Raw genomic sequence first — 18,909 nt, 5'->3', positions numbered from 1 at the left:
CTGTCCTTCCAGTGAGCACTCAGGGCTGATTTCCTTCAGAATGGATAAATAAATATCCAAATAATAATAAATAAATATTATTATTATTGCTCTGCTGGGGATCAGGGGCCCTCCCCATCCCCAGGAGAGTTATCCCAGGTGCCAGCGGCCATCAACAGCTCTCTCCTCCTCCATGATCCCCTTTCAAAGCCATCCAAGTCGGTGGCCACCACTGGCTGCTGTGGCAGGGAGTTCCACAGATTAACCATATCCTGATGAAGAAGCGCTTCCCCTTTTATGCGTCCCGCCTTAGCGAACTACAATTCCCATCATCCCCGGCGCAGCTGCCACGCAGGCGCACAACCCTTATTCCCAGAACCCCTTGCCTGAAGCTACGTCTCTTTATGCTTCCCGGCATGCTCCTCGAAGGGGCGCGGCCTACTGACGTGGCCGCCAAGGTTTTTCCGCCCCCTCAGCAGGCAATGGCCGCGCCAGTCGCTGATTCCTCCTCGGGAGGGCCCGCCGCCCTCCAGCCGGCGGGAGATGCCGGCCGCCCGCCGCTGCATATGGCGGCGCTGGTGTTGGCTCGCGGCGGCAGCAAAGGAATCCCGCTGAAGAACATTAAGCTCCTGGCCGGCGTCCCGCTGATTGGTTGGGTGCTGAGGGCAGCCCTCGACTCTGGCGTCTTCCAGAGGTGTGCGCATGCGCGGTTACCATTTCCTTTTTTTCTTTCAAATTTCAAAGCTTTTTAGCTTAATTTATATAAATTAAATTGCTGTGGTTTTTTTGTGGATTTTTCATTTTTTTAAAACAATGGCTCTTGTGTGTGTTTATTTATTTCGCAAAATTTATATACCGCTTGATTGTAAAGTGGAGGACTTAAGAGCAGCCGTATTCAGACACTTAAATCCCCCACTTGGGAGATCGATTAGGTCTTTGATTAACTTTTTATTAAGGGACAGTTCCTCCTACACCTCTGGAAAAGTGGCCTGTTCTGTGGCAATTCGAAGGAGAAAGGTTTTGTGGGGACGATCTGATTGCTCAGGGGAGCAGAATGTGCCAGATTGTCTGCTTCAAATAATTATTTTAACTGTGCAATGTGTTTTATTCTGTTTTGTGTACTTTATCTTTTGCAATGGCTTCAGCCACACAAATAATATTTATTTTAAAATAAAATAAAAGTCCAGCAATTTGATAGATAGATCTAAAACAACACAAACATTTCAGAACAGTACCCCATACATATAAAAACAGTCAAAAGTTGTTCCACAAAGGCACACCTTTGGGTGGATGCCCAAATGACTATATGCAGTGGTTGGGGTGGAAATCCTCTCCAGAACTGGTATAACTGCATCTGGAGCTTAGTGGTGTGTAAAAGTTGAGAGTGACAAGGACTTCAGTGAGTCAGCTGTGCTTGAATGGGCCTAGTTGCCTTTTGTTTCCTTTATCCATGTCACAGTTGAAGCACTGTGATTGTCAAGTTCCCAGGGCTCTTTTGAGAAGGTTGGGCTAGATGACCCTCAGAGTCCCTTCCAACTCAACAATTCTATGATTTTTTTTCTGGCGATAGACTCTTGGACATGAATGTTGCCTCGCTTTTATGCGGCGTTGCCCACTGCACCTTCCTCTCTCCTTCCTTTCCAGCTGAAAATAATAAACAAATATTTTTTTAAAAAAATGCATAGGATGAGTCTGTCTTATCTGTTGCATTTAACAACTCATTTTTTTTATACTGAAGTCGGCGTCCCATGAGTCTTCCATTCTCCCCTCTTGGATATTATTCCCACTCAAGAGATACCAAATTACTTGGCTATTTACAGGCCTGCCACTAAGGCTGAGAAATGGAGAACCTGTGGCCCTCCAGATGTTGTTGGGCTCCAACTCCTGTCAGCCCGGCCAGCGGTCACAGATTGATGGGGGCAGTGGTCCCGACGACATTCAGAAGGCTGTAGATTCCTCATCCCTGTCCTAGGTAAGCAGCCTCAGGCCAGTATCCCTGAAGGAGCATCTCCACCCCCATTGTTCTGCCCGGACACTGAGGTCCAGTGCTGAGGGCCTTCTGGCAAGAAGCCAAGTTACAGGGAACCAGGCATGGGGCCTTCTCGGTAGTGGCCCCTGGCCTGTGGAATGCCCTCCCATCAGATGTCAAAGAGAAAAACAACTACCAGACTTTTAGAAGACCTTTGAAGGCAGCCCTGTTTAGGGAAGCTGTTAATGTTTAATAGACAATTGTGTTTTCATACTTTGTTGGAAGCCGCCCAGGGTGGGTGGGGAGACCCAGCCAGATGGGTGGGGTATAAATAATAAATTACTATTATTATTATTATTAATTGGTACAAAGGAAGATGTGAACATCATGCAGCTGCATTACATGTCCAATGTTTGCAAGGGTTTTTTTTCTTTTCTTTTCTTGTGACTGCCGTTCTCGGTGGCCTGTGGGGAAATAGCTTTGATCCTTCTTCTCTGTCTGGGCAATAACTTGTTGCTGCTGCCTTCTGCCTGCCGACAGCGTGTGGGTTTCCACAGACCACGACGAAATCGAGAAAGTGGCCAAGCAGTTTGGGGCAAAAGTCCACCGGAGAAGCTCGGAAGTGTCGAAAGACTCCTCTACCTCCCTAGATGCCATCGTGGAGTTCCTCCAGTATCACGATGGTATGGCGTCCACCTTTGTTTTAAAAAGTATCTATATTTTTATATCCCCCCCCCGCCTTTCTCAAGGCATCTTAAATGTTGAAAACAAATAATAAATCAACATCTTTAAAATTTAGGCAAGAGGCAAAATAAGGCAATTCACATTACAGTGACGTGCACCAGAAAAAAAAATGAGTTTGCATTGGAAATTGTTCTGATTCAGCATGTTTATTTTACCTGCATTTAGTAAACAAAGCTAAACACTTTGAAACTGTGAAGGATGCCTAATAATTGCATTTGCAACTAGTGTGCAGTCATTGTTTCTAAATAATTTTATGAAATGGGGGGGAGGAATTGACACACACACACACACACCATCAGCTTGCTATTTCATGACTTTCAGTTCAGCCTTGTAAACAAGTCTGCAAAAGTTACTAGCTCGTTTCTGGTTTGTTTGTTTTTAATATACTAGCCTTCTGGGGACCAGCAAAGAATGGAGCTCTGCCCCTCTGGCTCACCTGTGTGGAATTTCATGTTGCCAGTGGTTACCAGGCTACTGGCTAAATTCAGATTTGGTCCTGATAAAGATAATAGCCTGCTCATGTTTTGGATTTCCTCTGATGTCTCCGCCTGAACTTTTTTTTATGTGGTGCTGGAAATGCTATTGATGCATTGTGAGTAATATTGCACATTGTTACCTAAACACTGTGATATTCATCTCCTCTGTGTCATTCTCTTCTCCTTTCCCCTCCCCACTTCAGAGGTTGATGTCATAGGAAATATCCAAGCAACTTCCCCTTGTTTACATCCCACTGATCTTACCAGGGTGGCCAAAATGATCCGCGAGGATGGCTTTGATTCCGTGTTCTCCGTCGTCAGGCGGCATCAGTTTCGGTGGAGCGAAATAAAAAAAGGAGGTATTGCTTCTCATAAAAGCATTCAAGCAAATATAAATTATTGTTGTTTTCATTATGATTACATGTGCACAAGTGCCATACATAGCACAATGCAGTCCTCATGTCACACACCCAAACCTCCTACCTTCCTACTATTCCAGAATCCTGCATAGACATCCTGCTCCCCGTCTATCCCTATTAGACTGATCCTCAATCTTTAATTCTAGGTCTTCAGTGGTCATTTTGAGTGGTTGCAGTTCAGATTGTGTGGTTAGGCTCGCGTTAAGCGCTTCATTTGCCATTTGCATTATATCGGCTCTGCGACCAGATACTAACTCAACCTTAGCTTCAGGTGGCTGCAGAGCAGCAGTCCAGCCATTTGCTAGAGCCTGTCTTATTTTGGCAGTGAGTTGCTTTGAATCCCTCTCCTCCTTTGGGGCCATTGGAGGTTTTTACGCCCTTTTGCCTGGAAACGCCAAACGTCATGTCTTCCACACCAGCTTTGTCCGACAGCTCTGAGTAATCAACCTTTAGAGCATCCTAGAGATCCTAGGATCATAGAATTGTAGAGTCGAAAGGAACACCAAGCTCCGTCTAGTCCAGCCCCCCTCAAGCCTCGTTAATTTGCTTTTGGGACTGCCAGGTTAGATTTGATTTAAGTCAAATCGATTTCAATCACGATTTCAATCACTAGTCAGTAAGACTTGATTTCAATCATTTTTTTTACAGAAAGACTCATTCTTGCTGGTATAATCTTAATATTTACAACCAGATGAAGGTTTCATTTTTGGAATAATAAATTTTCAGAGTAGTTTTTGCAGTTATATAAAAAATTACTGATTTTGGTTATACTATTAGAAATACATTGTCAGATAATTATGAGGTTATTGTGAGGTTTAATAAGTTAACTGTTTATATTTGGACAACTTTCCTGCTGTACTTTATTGGAAAGAGACAATTTATTTAAATAAAACAATAACATTATAGCATATGTGTCAGAGGCTCAGGAGCAGAAGAGCAGGGGAGAGAGCAAATAGAGAGCGGAGGAGAGGAATCAGAGGGGAGCGTAGGGGAATATGACAGTGGACCGAGAGATTCCATGAGCTTCTCCAGCGAATCAGAAGATTCCCAGGAGGGGGCGCCTATGGTAAGGGCGAGGCGAATCCCAGGGGGGACGATCCATAAACAAGGAACCAGAGGGGAGTCCCAAAGGAGTAGGGGAGGAGATTCAGATGGGACTTCTACGGTCTGACGGATAGATGTAGCGTTGCGCGCTGCGCGTCTGGAAATGAGACTGAACTTCAATAAAGACTTTTTAACTTGAGCAAGAAGCAGCGTTGGTCTTGTGTGAGCTGGGACCTTGGGCAGCGCTGACAGTAAGTCCCATCTCAATATCTCTGCAAGCTCACGAAGATAGGCAAAGATGACTACAGAGGAAAGAGTCAAGCAATTGCAGGAAGCGGTCTCAACGCTCTACGCAGAATTGGCTGCGTCTAAGAAAAAAGAAGAAGACACAGCTGCGCTCTGCCAGGATCTGCAAGCCAGGTGGGACAGATGGGGAAAGGAGGGGCAGCTGGGAGCCAAGCCGGAGGGAGTTGGCCTCGGGAAAAGGGGAGCGAGCCTTGTGACCCATTTTGACGGGAACCACCGTGAAGTCATCAGTTTCAACGTCACCCACCTGTCGGACACGCCCATAGTGTTGGGCATGAGTTGGCTGGATAGGCACAGCCCGGCATTAGCGTGGTACCAGCGGCAATTGACCTTCTGCTCTTCCTACTGCGCAGCGCATTGCATCCAGACCTGCCAGGAAGAGGAGGGGCAAGAGGATGCATCGCAGCTACACCTAGGCATGGTGCAAGCGGTGCCCAACAAGTACAAGGCCTTTTTGGAAGTCTTCTGCGAGAAGGAAGCAGACAAGCTGCCTCCCCACAGACCCTACGACTGCAAGATTGACCTCCTGCCAGGGGCGACGCTGCCGACTGGGAGACTGTACTCCATGTCTGAAGACGAAATGCAAGAACTCAGGGAGTTCATAGATCGCAATTTGAAGCGGGGATTCATCCGGGAATCCAAAGCAGTGGGGGGCAGTCCCGTGTTTTTCGTGAAGAAGAGAGACACGCCCGAACGGAGGCTCATAGTGGATTATAGAATCATCAATTCCAGGACAAAGCCCACAGCATTCCCCATGCCCAAAATTGACGACCTGCTCGCGACGGTGAGGAAGGGACGGATCTTCACCAAGTTGGATCTACGAGGGGCCTACAACCTTATACGCATGCGGGAGGGCGACGAGTGGAAGACAGCCATGTTTACGCCTTTAGGAACCTATGAATACCGAGTCATGCCGTTTGGTCTCCAAAATGGCTCCCATTGTTTCCAAGCTTTCATGCACCGCGTGCTAGCGGGACTCCTCTACAAGAAGTGCGTCTGCTTCTTAGATGATATCCTGATCTTTTCGGACTCGCAGGAGGCGCACGAGGAGGACGTCAAGGAGGTCCTGCAGAGACTACGGGAGCACAGACTTTACGCCAAACTGGAGAAGTGCCAGTTCGACACGACAGAGGTGGATTTCCTGGGCTACAAGCTGTCCGACAAGGGACTTGCCATGGACAGCGCCAAGGTCCGCTCAGTGTTGGACTGGAAGAGCCCGCGCAACCGGAAGGAGGTCCAGAAGTTCGTCGGTTTCGCCAACTTTTATCGCAAGTTCATCAAGGGGTTCGTGAAGGAGACGGCGGCCATCACGGACACCCTCAGCTCCAAGAAGAAGAAGTTCACCTGGACGGACCAGGCGGAGCAGTCCTTTCGGAGGCTCAAGCGTCTCTTCGCGTCCGAAGAACAGCTGCTACACGTAAACCCCAGCAAACCGATGAGGGTTGAAATGGACGCCTCGGACAGAGCGGTGGGGGCGGTCCTGTTGCAGCAAGATCCGCAAGGGGACTGGAGACCGTGCGCATTCTACTCCAGGAAGCTCAGCACGTCGGAGCAGAACTACACCATCTGGGACAGGGAGTTGCTGGCCATTCATGCAGCTTTCAAGGCGTGGCGGCACTTCCTCGTCGGAGCCAGACACACAGTGCAGGTTCGCACGGACCACAAGAACCTGGAGTACTGGCGCACGGCGAAGTTCCTGAACCAGAGACACATCCGCTGGGCGGAGTTCTTTGCAGATTTCGATTTCCGGATAGAATACATCCCGGGAGACAACAACGTCATGGCGGATGCGCTATCCAGGAAGCCGCAGTATCTCGAGGAAGCGGCACCGGCAGCGGCCAAACACATTTTCGCACCAGAGGTGTGGGCGTGCGCTTCAGCCGCAGTGGACCTGGACGCAGTCCGTCGCGCGCTACAGGCGGATTCGTTTGCGCAAACCAAGATGGAGGAGGTGCGAAACGGCACAGCGAGGGACGACGAGTTCCAGATACGCGACGGACTACTCCTCCGCAAAGGGGCTCTCTAAGTACCGGGAGACGACCTTCGCGCGAGAGTCTTGCAGCAGCTGCACGACGCGCCCAGCGCTGGGCACTTCGGCAAGGACAAGACGGCGGAATTAGTCACCAGGGACTTTTGGTGGCCCAAGGTGTGGGGAGAAGTTGCGGATTACGTTTCCAGGTGTGACACCTGCCAAAGGGCCAAGCCAGTACACAGGAAGCCGGCGGGTCTGCTGGAACCGCTGCAGACGCCGCTCGAACCATGGGAGAAAGTGGCCCTGGACTTTGTTACGGATCTGCCCAGTTCGCGCGGCAAAACAGCGGTACTCGTGGTCGTAGACCTCTTCACCAAGATGGCGCATTTCATTCCGTGCGCGAAGGTGGCCACAGCGGAACAGACCGCCAAGCTCCACGTGGGGCTGCCCTTGGAGACTGTCAGCCAGCACGTTCCGAGGTTTCTCCTCAGATGAGGAGCCGACGCCGGGGATGAGCTCCCCGGAGGGGTCGCTCTCGGGGTTTGCCACGGACCGCTCCTATTGGTGGGACACTCAACCAGAAGTGGGGTGGAGCAGGGAACTGCTGAGGGGGCCCTTGCACACAGCCTCACCCGAGGGACCGGGTGGAGAAGTGGACATGGACGTGTGGGGGGAGGATCTTGGTTTTGAGCACGACAGCAGAGAAATGGAAGCAGAGGAAGTCGACGTCGACGAACCCATCGTGGGGGGGCCTGATCCTGCTGGCCGGTTGCACACCAGGGGGAGAGAACAGAAGCCAGCACTCACACCCCCAGCGCTGGAGCACCTGGAACCCACACCCGAAGAGGGGGAGGGGGGAAGGGGGGCTTCGAGGGGGGGATGGATGTCAGAGGCTCAGGAGCAGAAGAGCAGGGGAGAGAGCAAATAGAGAGCGGAGGAGAGGAATCAGAGGGGAGCGTAGGGGAATATGACAGTGGACCGAGAGATTCCATGAGCTTCTCCAGCGAATCAGAAGATTCCCAGGAGGGGGCGCCTATGGTAAGGGCGAGGCGAGTCCCAGGGGGGACGATCCATAAACAAGGAACCAGAGGGGAGTCCCAAAGGAGTAGGGGAGGAGATTCAGATGGGACTTCTACGGTCTGACGGATAGATGTAGCGTTGCGCGCTGCGCGTCTGGAAATGAGACTGAACTTCAATAAAGACTTTTTAACTTGAGCAAGAAGCAGCGTTGGTCTTGTGTGAGCTGGGACCTTGGGCAGCGCTGACAATATGTATCCATGTTTGTTAACTGATGTGGTTAAATGGTTTTAAAAAAACAAAAACCTTAGACTGAGTTTTAGCACACATGAAAAACTTAAAACAAATCCTTATTTCCTGATGAATAGCCTTTGGACTATAATGTAATTTTTCCTCCAAAAGCATTTTATTTTAAAAAACTGATTTAATTTTTTTTTAAAAAAATCAATTTTATTTATTTATTCATTTTAATCATTGATTTTTATCCACCCTGGAGACTGTGAAAGCCCCACAGGAAGAGGTCTCAGAGAGGTGGGAAACAGCATCATTGCATGCATTAATCCCGAGGGTATAGTGTATAATAGACGAGGGTAGCAGAGATTCAAAATCGAGCTGCCATTGGACTTATTCTTTTGCCTCTCGTCTCCCCCCGCCCCCTGCTTTTATCAGTAAGTGAAGTGACCGTACCTCAAAATCTGAATCCGGCCAAGCGCCCCCGCCGGCAGGACTGGGACGGAGAGCTCTATGAAAACGGGTCTTTCTACTTTGCCAAAAGGCCCCTGATCGAAAAGGGGTATTTGCAGGTTGGTGCAGATGTTGAGCTGGGAATTTTGTCCTTCCCATCTTAACAGTTTTTCTTCTTCTTTTTTTTGAAATCGTGTTCTAAGGTGAGCTTGAGACTCCTGTCTCCCATGTCTCAGTCCAACGCTCTTAACACTATACAACACTTATTTCAATGCAGATCCCTTAATTGCTCTTTAAACATCTACATTATGGGAAAGAATCCTGGCAGGCTGTCTTCTCTCCTGTGCCATTTTCCCACAAAAAAAATCCCCCTTCAAAGCTGCCATTTGCCCCAAAGGTGCCACTGAGAGCCTGTGTAGTGTAATACTTAGAGTGTTGCAGTGATACCTGGGAGACCGGAATTCTCGTCCCAACTCAGCAGTGAAGCTCACCTTAGGCCGTTTCTCAACCTAACCCACCTCACAGGGTTGTGAGGATAAAATGGGGAGAAAGGGGATCAATGTAATAAACAAATATGTTGCAATGGCACCTTCTGGGCAAACACCAGCCTTTTTTGCTGGCTGTGGGGAGGATTTGGCAGGAAAATTGAAAGGGGAGAAGGTTTAGAACTTCCTGCCTGAGTTGTGGTTCCCCAGCAAGGTAACCGTTTGAAAGCAGTGCTTATCTGAGATTTTAATGATACAATATCCAGTAATCCGGCTGCTGCATTTTGGACCTGAATTGACACTTCCTAGCCGTCTCCAAGGGCAGCCCCACGTGGAGCACATTGCAGTAGTCTAGTCTGGGCTGGCTCATGGAGTGCAGTGGACATGATATCCAATCCAATCCAAGTTTTATTACGGCAAAAGCCAGTGACACTAAACACCACAAGATCAAACAAAAAGAAATCAACAACAGCATCAGAAAAAAAAAAGGATTACACAAGGGAACTTCGCAGTGTGCCATTCAACAGAGGAGATTTACGCTTCCTGATTACTAAAGTGCAAAATTTGGCCACCTCATATGATATTGAGCTTGAGGAATCTTCCAGAAGGTATTTTCGTAGAATTTCAGGGGAGGATTCCAAATAATGTTGTAGGGGTATAGATTTTGATAAAAGCGGCAAAATAAGTTGAACTCGCTCTTCACTATAAAATTCGCAAAATAGAAGGATGTGTATGACAGATTCTACCTTATTAGACATACAGGGGCAGAGACGCGCATGCATTGGTACCCGCGTGAATTTGCCATACAGCACTGCTGAGGGCATTGTCTCAAAGCGGGCTCTAGAGAAAGCCCATCTATAAGCTTCGTTAGTGATGTTAGTTAAGTAAGGGGCAGCTGCAAAATTAGGCCAAGCTTTTAAACATCTATACGTCTCTGGGAGTAGGGCGTCTTCTTGTTGTAATTCGACATCATAAAGTCTCTGAGTGATAATTGCTTTTGCCTTATTCAGAGTTCCAATAAAAAGGTTTTCAGGGTTTAGGCCAATTTGTTTGATCTTATTAGTTATTTGCATAAGCCAAGGAGGATAGGGAACTGCGGCCAGGAAGCAAGGTAACAGTCCCTTAGGATTGTAATGGATTTTCAGCCAGAGGGATATTGCTTGCTCCCAGACTTTTAATTAGTGGACAAGATATAAACCTTGTCAAGTCAAAATAAATAAGTGGAAAGGTGTAGGAGGAGGCTCCAGTGTAGCGCAAGATCAGAGAGACTTTAGTTTGCATTCACACCTGGCTAAGAAAGCTACCAGTTTGCCTTGCTTAGGCGCTTAAGCTCAGGTCTCCTTGAGACCCTTCCAGGAAGCATTAAGTGGCAGACTTCCTTCCTTCCTTCCTTCCTTCCTTCCTTCCTTCCTTCCTTCCATGTTGGGAATGCCTTCTGCTGCTGAAGAAAGGGTTGGGTAGAAGCCCCTGCTGCTCTCCAGGTGGTTGCATGTGCCCCAGAGGTCATTTGACATGAAATACCACATGCTGGCATATTCTGCCCCTTCCTCCCTCTCTGCTTCAGCCAAACTGACTGGCGTGTTCTTTTAATTTTGCTTAGGGTGGGAAAATGGCTTATTACGAAATGCGTGCCGAGCATAGCGTGGATATAGATGTTGACATTGACTGGCCCATTGCAGAGCAAAGAGTCCTGCGGTAATATATGTGTATATTTCATTTATTTGGCGCCTCCACAGTTTGCTCCAATTTGTATTACATGTGTTTGTTTTAAGGTAAAGGTAAAGGGACCCCTGACCATTAGGTCCAGTCGTGACAGACTCTGGGGCGCTCATCTCGCTTTATTGGCCGAGGGAACCGGTGTACAGCTTCCAGGTCACGTGGCCAGCATGACTAAGCCGCTTCTGGTAAACCTTCCCGCTGAAGCGGTACCTATTTATCTACTTGCACTTTGACATGCTTTCGAGCTGCTAGGTTGGCAGGAGCAGGGACCGAGCAATGGGAGCTCACCCCCCTTCGCAGGGATTCGAACCGCTGACCTTCTGATTGGCAAGCCCTAGGCTCTGTGGTTTAACCCACATATAATTTTAGTGTTCACGTTATGCTGTTCACCGTCATATGGCAGTCTTTTGCTTAAAGTTGATGGTATAGAAATTTTTACCCTTTGCCTTGTGGGGCGGCAACGGGAGAAGAAAGGGCTGAGGAGGAAACCCTAGGTCAGACCTCACCTGGAGTACTGTGTCCAGTTCTGGGCACCACAGTTCAAGAAGGACACTGACAAACTGGAACGTGTCCAGAGGAGGGCAACCAAAATGGTCAAAGGCCTGGAAACGATGCCTTATGAGGAACGGCTAAGGGAGCTGGGCATGTTTAGCCTGGAGAAGAGGAGGTTAAGGGGTGATATGATAGCCATGTTCAAATATATAAAAGGATGTCACATAGAGGAGGGAGAAAGGTTGTTTTCTGCTGCTCCAGAGAAGTGGACACGGAGCAATGGATCCAAGCTACAAGAAAGAAGATTCCACCTAAACATTAGGAAGAACTTCCTGACAGTAAGAGCTGTTCGACAGTGGAATTTGCTGCCAAGGAGTGTGGTGGAGTCTCCTTCTTTGGAGGTCTTTAAGCAGAGGCTTGACAACCATATGTCAGGAGTGCTCTGATGGTGTTTCCTGCTTGGCAGGGGGTTGGACTCGATGGCCCTTGTGGTCTCTTCCAACTCTATGATTCTATGATTCTAGTACACAAATCCAGACCGGTGTCCCTAAGACTGTTGGATGGTGCCTTGTACGCTTCCTTCCAGCAACTCCTGCAGCCAAGCTGGTGTCAAATGTATTGCTCTGTTTTCCTTTGGAGCACATCAGCAAGGCTGGGGGGGATCTTGTTGTCTGGGCAGCCCAGGACCTCCACACACACTGTCCAAGCTCCAGGAAAGGTCACTTTGGTGCTGCTAAGGCAACTTACCAGTTTCTGCAGCCAGAGCAGGTCCTCTGCTTCTCCAGCACTTTGACTTCACCCCTAGATGTGCACTCCATTGTCTCTCGAGACATACGGATGCCCACAACAAAAATGAATTTTTTGCAAATGAATAATGTTAATTGCCTTATGAATTTTTGAATTCAAGTGTGCTATAAAAACATAAATAAAATTTAAAAACGGCCTTGGTCCTGTATACCTGAAGGAGCGTCTCCACCCCCACTGAGATCCAGCACCGAGGGCCTTCTGGCAGTTCCCTCATTGCGAGAAGTGAGGTTACAGGGAACCAAACAGAGGGCCTTCTCGGTAGTGGCGTCCACCCTTTGGAACGCCCTCCCATCAGATGTCAAAGAGATAAACAACTACCTGACATTCAGAAGAAATCTTCAGGGAAGTTTTTAATGTGTGACATTTTAGTGTATTTTTGGTCTCTGTGGAAGCTGCCCAGAGTGGCTGGGGAAACCCACCCAGATGGGCGGGGTACAAATAATAAATTTATTATTATTATTATTATTATTATTATTATTATTAATGTAAGGAATACATACCTAAAATGTCTGGCCACACTGTGGCCCAGTTTTCATTGAGGTTGAAAACCTGTGCCTGGGCTATACCACTCCATCCTGCGATTGGGGATTCACACGATCAAATACTTCCTATATGCAAAAATGCCCTCTTCAAAGGAAAAAAAAATCAGGTAGAAGGTGTGGCGATCACACAGGGTCCCCGGACGTTTCACCGTCTGTTGATCCCTCTACCACCACTTTATTTCTCGCTGAGTCCAGTCAGGGTTAAATTTAAACAAAAACTTTTGTTTATTTATTGCAGTTTAAGAAGCGTGTGGTTTCATAAACTATCAGTCAATTACATTCATGGGGTGCCTATCCAGTCCTATAACTTTCGCTACCTGCTCTCACTCACTAAACCACCTCTCTGATATTTACTTGTCTGCCTAGCCCCTAACTGACTCAGCCTATTTCGTTACACTAACTCAACCTACCCACAACTCTATCCCAATTAACTCTCCCCTTTGCCCCTCCCAGAGCTGGTTTTATAGTCCCACTGACTCCACCCCCCTGCGTTCTGATTGGGTAGCCTGTTTAACTATTTCACCTCCAGCACTCTCATCTGTTAACGTCACAGAAGGCTAGCCTAGCTTCCTTTATTGCTGACACCTGCTTGTTCAGGGAATCATATTAGAGGAAAAATATATTGGGTGGTTTAAAGACACTCTCAAGGCAAATCTTAAAACACTGGCCTGCAAGTGCTCCAATTGGAGAACAGCCATTACCAGAGGTGTCATGGGCTTTGAAGACGCTCAAGGGAGAAAGGGAGAAATGTGCTAAGAGGAAGAAGGCACGCTTGACAGACCCTCATCAACTTCTACCCAGAAACCAATGTCCCCACTGTGGAAGGACGTGTGGGTCCAGAATTGGCCTCCAAAGTCACTTACGGACTCACTGTTAAAACCATGTTTATGGAAGACAATCTTACTTGGCTACGAGTGATTGCCAAAGAAGACAGAAGTGGTGCAGCCCAGAGGCAGGTTTGCAACCTCAGTGAGAATTAAGTTCTTACTGTCTCATTTGTTTCCCCTTTCCCCAGTCATGTGAGATTGCATAGCAGAGGCAAATGTCACACAGACGCCAGCCCCTTACTTATGATTGCCACATCCATCTTTCCAGGTATGGCTACTTCGGTAAAGAGGCCTTGAAAGAGGTGAAGCTGCTGGTTTGTACCATTGACGGATGCCTCACCACAGGCCACATCTACGTCTCGGGAGACGAGAAGGAGATTCTTTCCTACGACGTCAGGGATGCGACTGGAATCTGCCTGCTTCAGAAAAGAGGTGTTGAGGTGTGTCTTCGCTTCTTTCAGCTGTCTTGCGGCTGATTCACCCGTCAGGGTTGCCAGAAGGAACTTGCCTTTTGTTGTAAGGAAAGCAAGTTTCTAGATCTCAGCGTTTCGGGGAGAGAACCTCAAAACCATATGGCTCAGTGTTGTTGGGACTTTAGAAGGGGCTTAGTGGGGCTTTGTTGCCCTGATTAAATGCGGCCATTTCTCCCATCTCCCGCTAAACTCAGGAACTGCACATATGAGTTCTCAAAAAGGAAACATCCCAAATTGCTGCAATAAGATTTGTTCCAACATGATTTTATCATGTTATTTTTACAGGAGCTTTTCACGTTGCAAAACTATTGTGTAAAGCTCCTGTAAAAATAACAAGATAAAATTCACTCCCCCAGAAAAAAGTGGTACCAACCAACCCAGGCGACTTTTTTTTTCTTTCTTTTTTTGGATATTTCTATTCTTATTATTTTGTGGAAATAATTTTTATTTGATTTTACAAGTACAGAGTTATAACAATACAAAATACATATCCATATATAGAGATTTCTTTGAATCTCTAGACTTCCCACCTTTCCCCTCCATGGGCCCTATTATAAACCTTTTCAACTGCATATTATTTCATCATCCAAATTTGATGTCTTTTCCTTTTTATCCACAGTACAGTGGTACTGCAGGTTAAGTACGGAGGTCCGTTCTTAACCTGAAACTGTTCTTAACCTGAAGCACCACTTTAGCTAATGGGGCCTCCTGCTGCTGCCGCGCCACTGCTGCATGATTTCTGTTCTCATCCTGAAGCAAACTTCTTAGCCTGAAGCACTATTTCTGGGTTAGCGGAGTCTGTAACCTGAAGCGTATGTAACCCGAGGTACCACTGTATATTCTACATTAGAAGTGTTATAGTGTTTTCATCTACTTATAGTGGTCTCTCCAGTATTTTCCCCATTCTTTATTGAAGTTTTGGTCTTCTTGGTTCCTGAGCTTTCCGGTCAGTTTTACCATTTCATCGTAGTCCATCAGCTTATTTTGCCATTCTTCTCTGGTAGGGACTTTGTCTTTCCATCTCTTAACCTAGATGACTTTCAAAGAGGAGCAGGCTAGCCATGCTGGAAGCTATGCTCTGTGAGAGGCCTGCAAGAGGAAATGAACTCCTCTTCTGGCCTCTAACATGCTCTGCCTCCACAATTGAAGGCAGCCATGGTTCTGAATACCAGTTGCTGGAAGTTGCTCAGGACAGGATAGTACTATATTATTATTATTATTATTATTATTATTATTATTATTATTATTAATTTATACCCCGCCCTTCTGGCTGGGTCCCCCCAGCCACTCTGTGCGGCTGCCAACAAAAGACTAAAATACAATAACCTATTAAACATTAAAAGCTTCCCTAAACAGGGCTGCCTTTAGATGTCTTCTAAAAGTCTGGTAGTTGTTTATTTCTTTGACATCTGGTGGAAGGGCGTTCCACAGGGCGGACGCCACTACCGAGAAGGCCCTCTGCCTGGTTCCCTGTAACTTGGCTTCTCGCAGCGAGGAAACCGCCAGAAGGCCCTCGGCGCTGGACCTCAGTGTCCGGGCAGAAGGATGGAGGTTCACGTCCCTCTTGCTCACGTCCCCCTTGCAGGCTTCCTACAGACACCTGGTCGGCCACTGTGAGAACAGGATGCTGGACTGGGTGGGCCATTGGCCTGATCCTGCAGGCTCCTCTTGTGTCCATAGGTGCGGCTGATCTCCGAGAGGGACTGCTCATCGAAGACTCTTTCTGCCATGAAGTTGGGCTGTGCTGCGGAAGTCAACGTGGCTGACAAGCTGCTGGTCGTAGAGAAATGGAGGAAGGAAATGGGGCTTTGCTGGAAGGAAGTGGCGTATTTAGGTGAGGCCTGATATCCACCTGAAAAATTGGGCTCTGCTGTATGTCAGGGATCGGGAGCCTGTGGACTACAACTCCCATCATCCCTGGTTATTAGCTGCACTGGCTGGAGCTGCTGGGAGCTGGAGTCCATCAACAACTGGAGAACCAACCCACAAGCTTTTATTACATACACTATATTGCATGTGGGATGGAAGGGCGCCAAATTTTGGCCTTACCTCCAGCACAAACAACAAGGCAGTGGTGCAGCCCGTGGGTTCCATGCCAAGGTTGGTCTGCCCTGATCTAAAGTATCTATGACAGATCTAGTCGAAGTTTGCATTTAAGGGTTTGGTGTTTTTTTTATATGTGTTTGGTCTAATCTAGGGATGACCATCCTTTGACCTTCCACACACTGTTGAACTACTGTTGAAATACAGCTCCCATCAGATTTGTAGTCCAACAACATCTTGAAGGCCACAGATTGGCCACCCTAGAGAATCTCATCTTCTCCTGAAGAATACAAGCAAAATTATGACGCTTACCAAGCAAAGGCTCCTGTTCCCAATGTGCTGGGATGTTCTCCTGCTCAGCTGTGATTCCTTCAGTGCAGGTGATTGGATTAGATGACCCCTGGGGGGGGGGTCTCTGTTCCGTTGAGCATCCGTTTAGGCTGTGAACAGCGGGACTGTTGTGGCGTCCAGTCCGCTTCCACTGAGCCAACCTGCTTCTCCTGGCTACCAGCAGAGTATCTTGCGCAGTGGTGTGCCTGTGTGGAAGGAATCTCAGCCATGCAGTAAAACTCTCGTACAACAGCTTCTCTATTCTACGAAGCTTTATTGTACAGCAGCAAAAATAAACAGTTCGGCCAGGAGAGAGCGAAGGCATGGTGCTTCTCCGGTCGCAGCAAAACAGAAAGTAAAACGTTCACATAACAAAGATGCGAACACACCCCCAGTGACAGGACATAACATCCCATGAGCTGTTAACCCTATAAGCTCTGGGTATCCTCACAGTCCCTTCCAACTCTCCAATCCTATGAGCCTATGAAACCTTAGGTTTTGTGGTCTACTGTTGCAAGCACCTTCATTGTCCTGGGAAAGAAACTCTGAAGCTTCGATGAATGAATGCTTGGAATCAACAGTCTTCTACTAGCGGTGGGCTTTTGTTGTTAGGGTCCTGATCGAATATGTGTCTCTGTCGCTGCAGGAAATGAGGAATCGGATGTGGAGTGCCTGAAGAAAGCTGGCATGAGCGCCGTCCCCGCCGACGGCTGCCCTGCTGCCCAGAAAGCCACCGGCTACATCTGCAAATGCAACGGTGGCCGCGGCGCGATCCGGGAGTTTGCAGAGCACATATTCCTCCTAATGGAAAAGGTGAATTCAGCTGGAAAGAAGCTCTGCTGAGAAAATTCTGAAAGCTGCCAGCCTTGGGGAAGCAGTCTCCTAATTCATTTCTTATCGTTCACTCACTGTGCTCTTTTTTGGATTTCCAAGCATTTAAATCAAATCATCATGTTTCCTGTTGTGGTCCCATGCTGGCATAAAAAAAGCCAGCCAAATCAAGCCAATATTGCAATATAGATCAACATCATGGGTCTTGCTGGAATGTTAAAGTTTGCAACATTCATGTCTTTCTTCCTGGGGCGGACCTGGGGTTTTTTTCTTTGGCAAATGTGATTCTTAGTGGTTTGGGGTTTTTTTCAGGCAAATGTAGGATTTTATCAGTATCAAATGCTATTGCTCAAGGAACGGATTTGATGGGAACGAGAAGGGGCCATTGTTTTCAAAGTTCAGTTCCTTGCAGAGATAATAATAATAAGTTATTATTTATACCCCGCCCATCTGGCTGGGTTTCCCCAGCCACTCTGGGTGGCTCCCAACAGAATAGGGAGTGGTCTTCTACATGAGAAAGGGTCTGCCCTCTCCTGTCTAGTAGGAATACAGGCGTTCCACTGTCTAACTCTCAAGAAGTGTGCTCCTGCAGCAAGGTTATGTATAAGGACTCTCAAGTTTGCAAGAAACTGAATCCCACCGCTGTTCTGGATTGTACAGTCGGGGGGCCCATAATTCAGGGGTGGCATGTGTGGAAAGTTCCCAGATTCAAACCCCGGCATCTCCAGTTAATAGGATCAGGCGGGCGGTAATGTGAAAGGGCCGTAGACCCTTGATCAAAAACCCTGGGCTTGATGGACACATAATCTTCCGCAAAGGCAGCGATAGGCTGCCCTGGTTCCATTAGTTGCTGCTCAAGATGCCGTCTGGTTGGCTATCTGTTTGACTTTTGCAACGGTTCATAGGCCACGCTACCTTTTGAGTCTGGTCTTAAGGTCTGATTCTCTTTTTCTCCTCCCATCCCTCTTCCCTTATTGGAGAACGTCCCCATCCCCCGTCCCCCCCGGAGGGTGCATATGATAATTCTGCCTTATAAACCTTCCTATATAACCCATCGGCATTAGATGCATTTCAGTCCGGTTTCCGTCCTGAATAATAAAAAATTATTATTATTATTATTATTATTATTATTATTATTATTATATATTGAGGGAAGGTGGCTTGCATGCTGAGGAAAGGCTAGGGTCAACACTTCTCCCCAAAATGCCGAATTCTGAATCGGCAAGGGATAGGTTGGGTTTTTGTTTGACCATTCAAACATTCAGCTCCCTCACCTGCAGCAAGACGTAACACAGTCTGATGAACGTTTTCCCTCCTGTCCTTTTGGGCTGAGTTTAACAGAAGGATAAGCTCCCCCTGAAACCACTTAACTGCACAATGAACAGCACAGTGGGTGCTTCGTTTTAAAGGACAATAGAGGCATTTGCTAGCTGCTATGTACTCGGGGCCAGTAATCATAATCTGGAAGTGCTCTGTTTGTTTGCAAGCACCGCACACATAGAGACTTGTATCCACCCTTGCTTAATGTTGGCTGGGTCACATTTATGCATAGATCCAATACACACTGGATTAAACCATGTGCTTTGCAGTCTTCTACCTTCTTCTCAGAAATCGCTTTCTGGCAAGACTGGATATATGGACCTCTGAAACCAATTCTAAAAACCTAGGGGTTCTCCACGTTCAAAACTGGTCACCTCTCCAGAGGAAGAAAACCCCCTTGTGAGCAGAATACCTGCAAATAAGTTTGGCT

At 47.5% G+C, this 18,909-nt stretch overlaps 1 protein-coding gene across 2 annotated transcripts; it reads left to right on the top strand.

The window, feature by feature from the left end:
- Positions 1-402: 402 nt before the first annotated feature.
- CMAS (cytidine monophosphate N-acetylneuraminic acid synthetase) lies at positions 403-17,251 on the top strand. Of its 2 annotated transcripts, none has more exons than XM_053405708.1 (8): positions 403-673; positions 2,489-2,631; positions 3,372-3,527; positions 8,596-8,729; positions 10,696-10,790; positions 13,751-13,922; positions 15,636-15,789; positions 16,153-16,184. In XM_053405708.1, the coding sequence occupies exons 1-8, from the start codon at positions 462-464 to the stop codon at positions 16,167-16,169; spliced, it is 1,083 nt and encodes a 360-aa protein (XP_053261683.1). In that variant the 5' UTR covers positions 403-461; the 3' UTR covers positions 16,170-16,184. The 2 variants fall into 2 exon arrangements, with proteins under 2 accessions (XP_053261683.1, XP_053261682.1); XM_053405707.1 differs by lacking the exon at positions 16,153-16,184 and adding an exon at positions 16,975-17,251 and having other exon boundaries at positions 411-673.
- Positions 17,252-18,909: the final 1,658 nt, after the last annotated feature.

This window comes from Podarcis raffonei, chromosome 10 (assembly GCF_027172205.1).
Source record: "Podarcis raffonei isolate rPodRaf1 chromosome 10, rPodRaf1.pri, whole genome shotgun sequence".
NCBI lineage: Eukaryota > Metazoa > Chordata > Lepidosauria > Squamata > Lacertidae > Podarcis > Podarcis raffonei.
The sequence above is the reverse complement of the archived record's forward strand: the minus strand, read 5'-3'. Positions and strand labels throughout refer to the sequence as shown.

Excerpts from the sequence above, each read along its gene's own strand:
- CMAS (XM_053405707.1), top strand. The coding sequence starts at position 462 with ATGGCCGCGCCAGTCGCTGATTCCTCCTCGGGAGGGCCCGCCGCCCTC. Across the intron at positions 8,730-10,695 it reads TCGAAAAGGGGTATTTGCAG|GGTGGGAAAATGGCTTATTA; the intron begins GTTGGTGCAGAT and ends AATTTTGCTTAG. Across the intron at positions 13,923-15,635 it reads TTCAGAAAAGAGGTGTTGAG|GTGCGGCTGATCTCCGAGAG; the intron begins GTGTGTCTTCGC and ends TTGTGTCCATAG.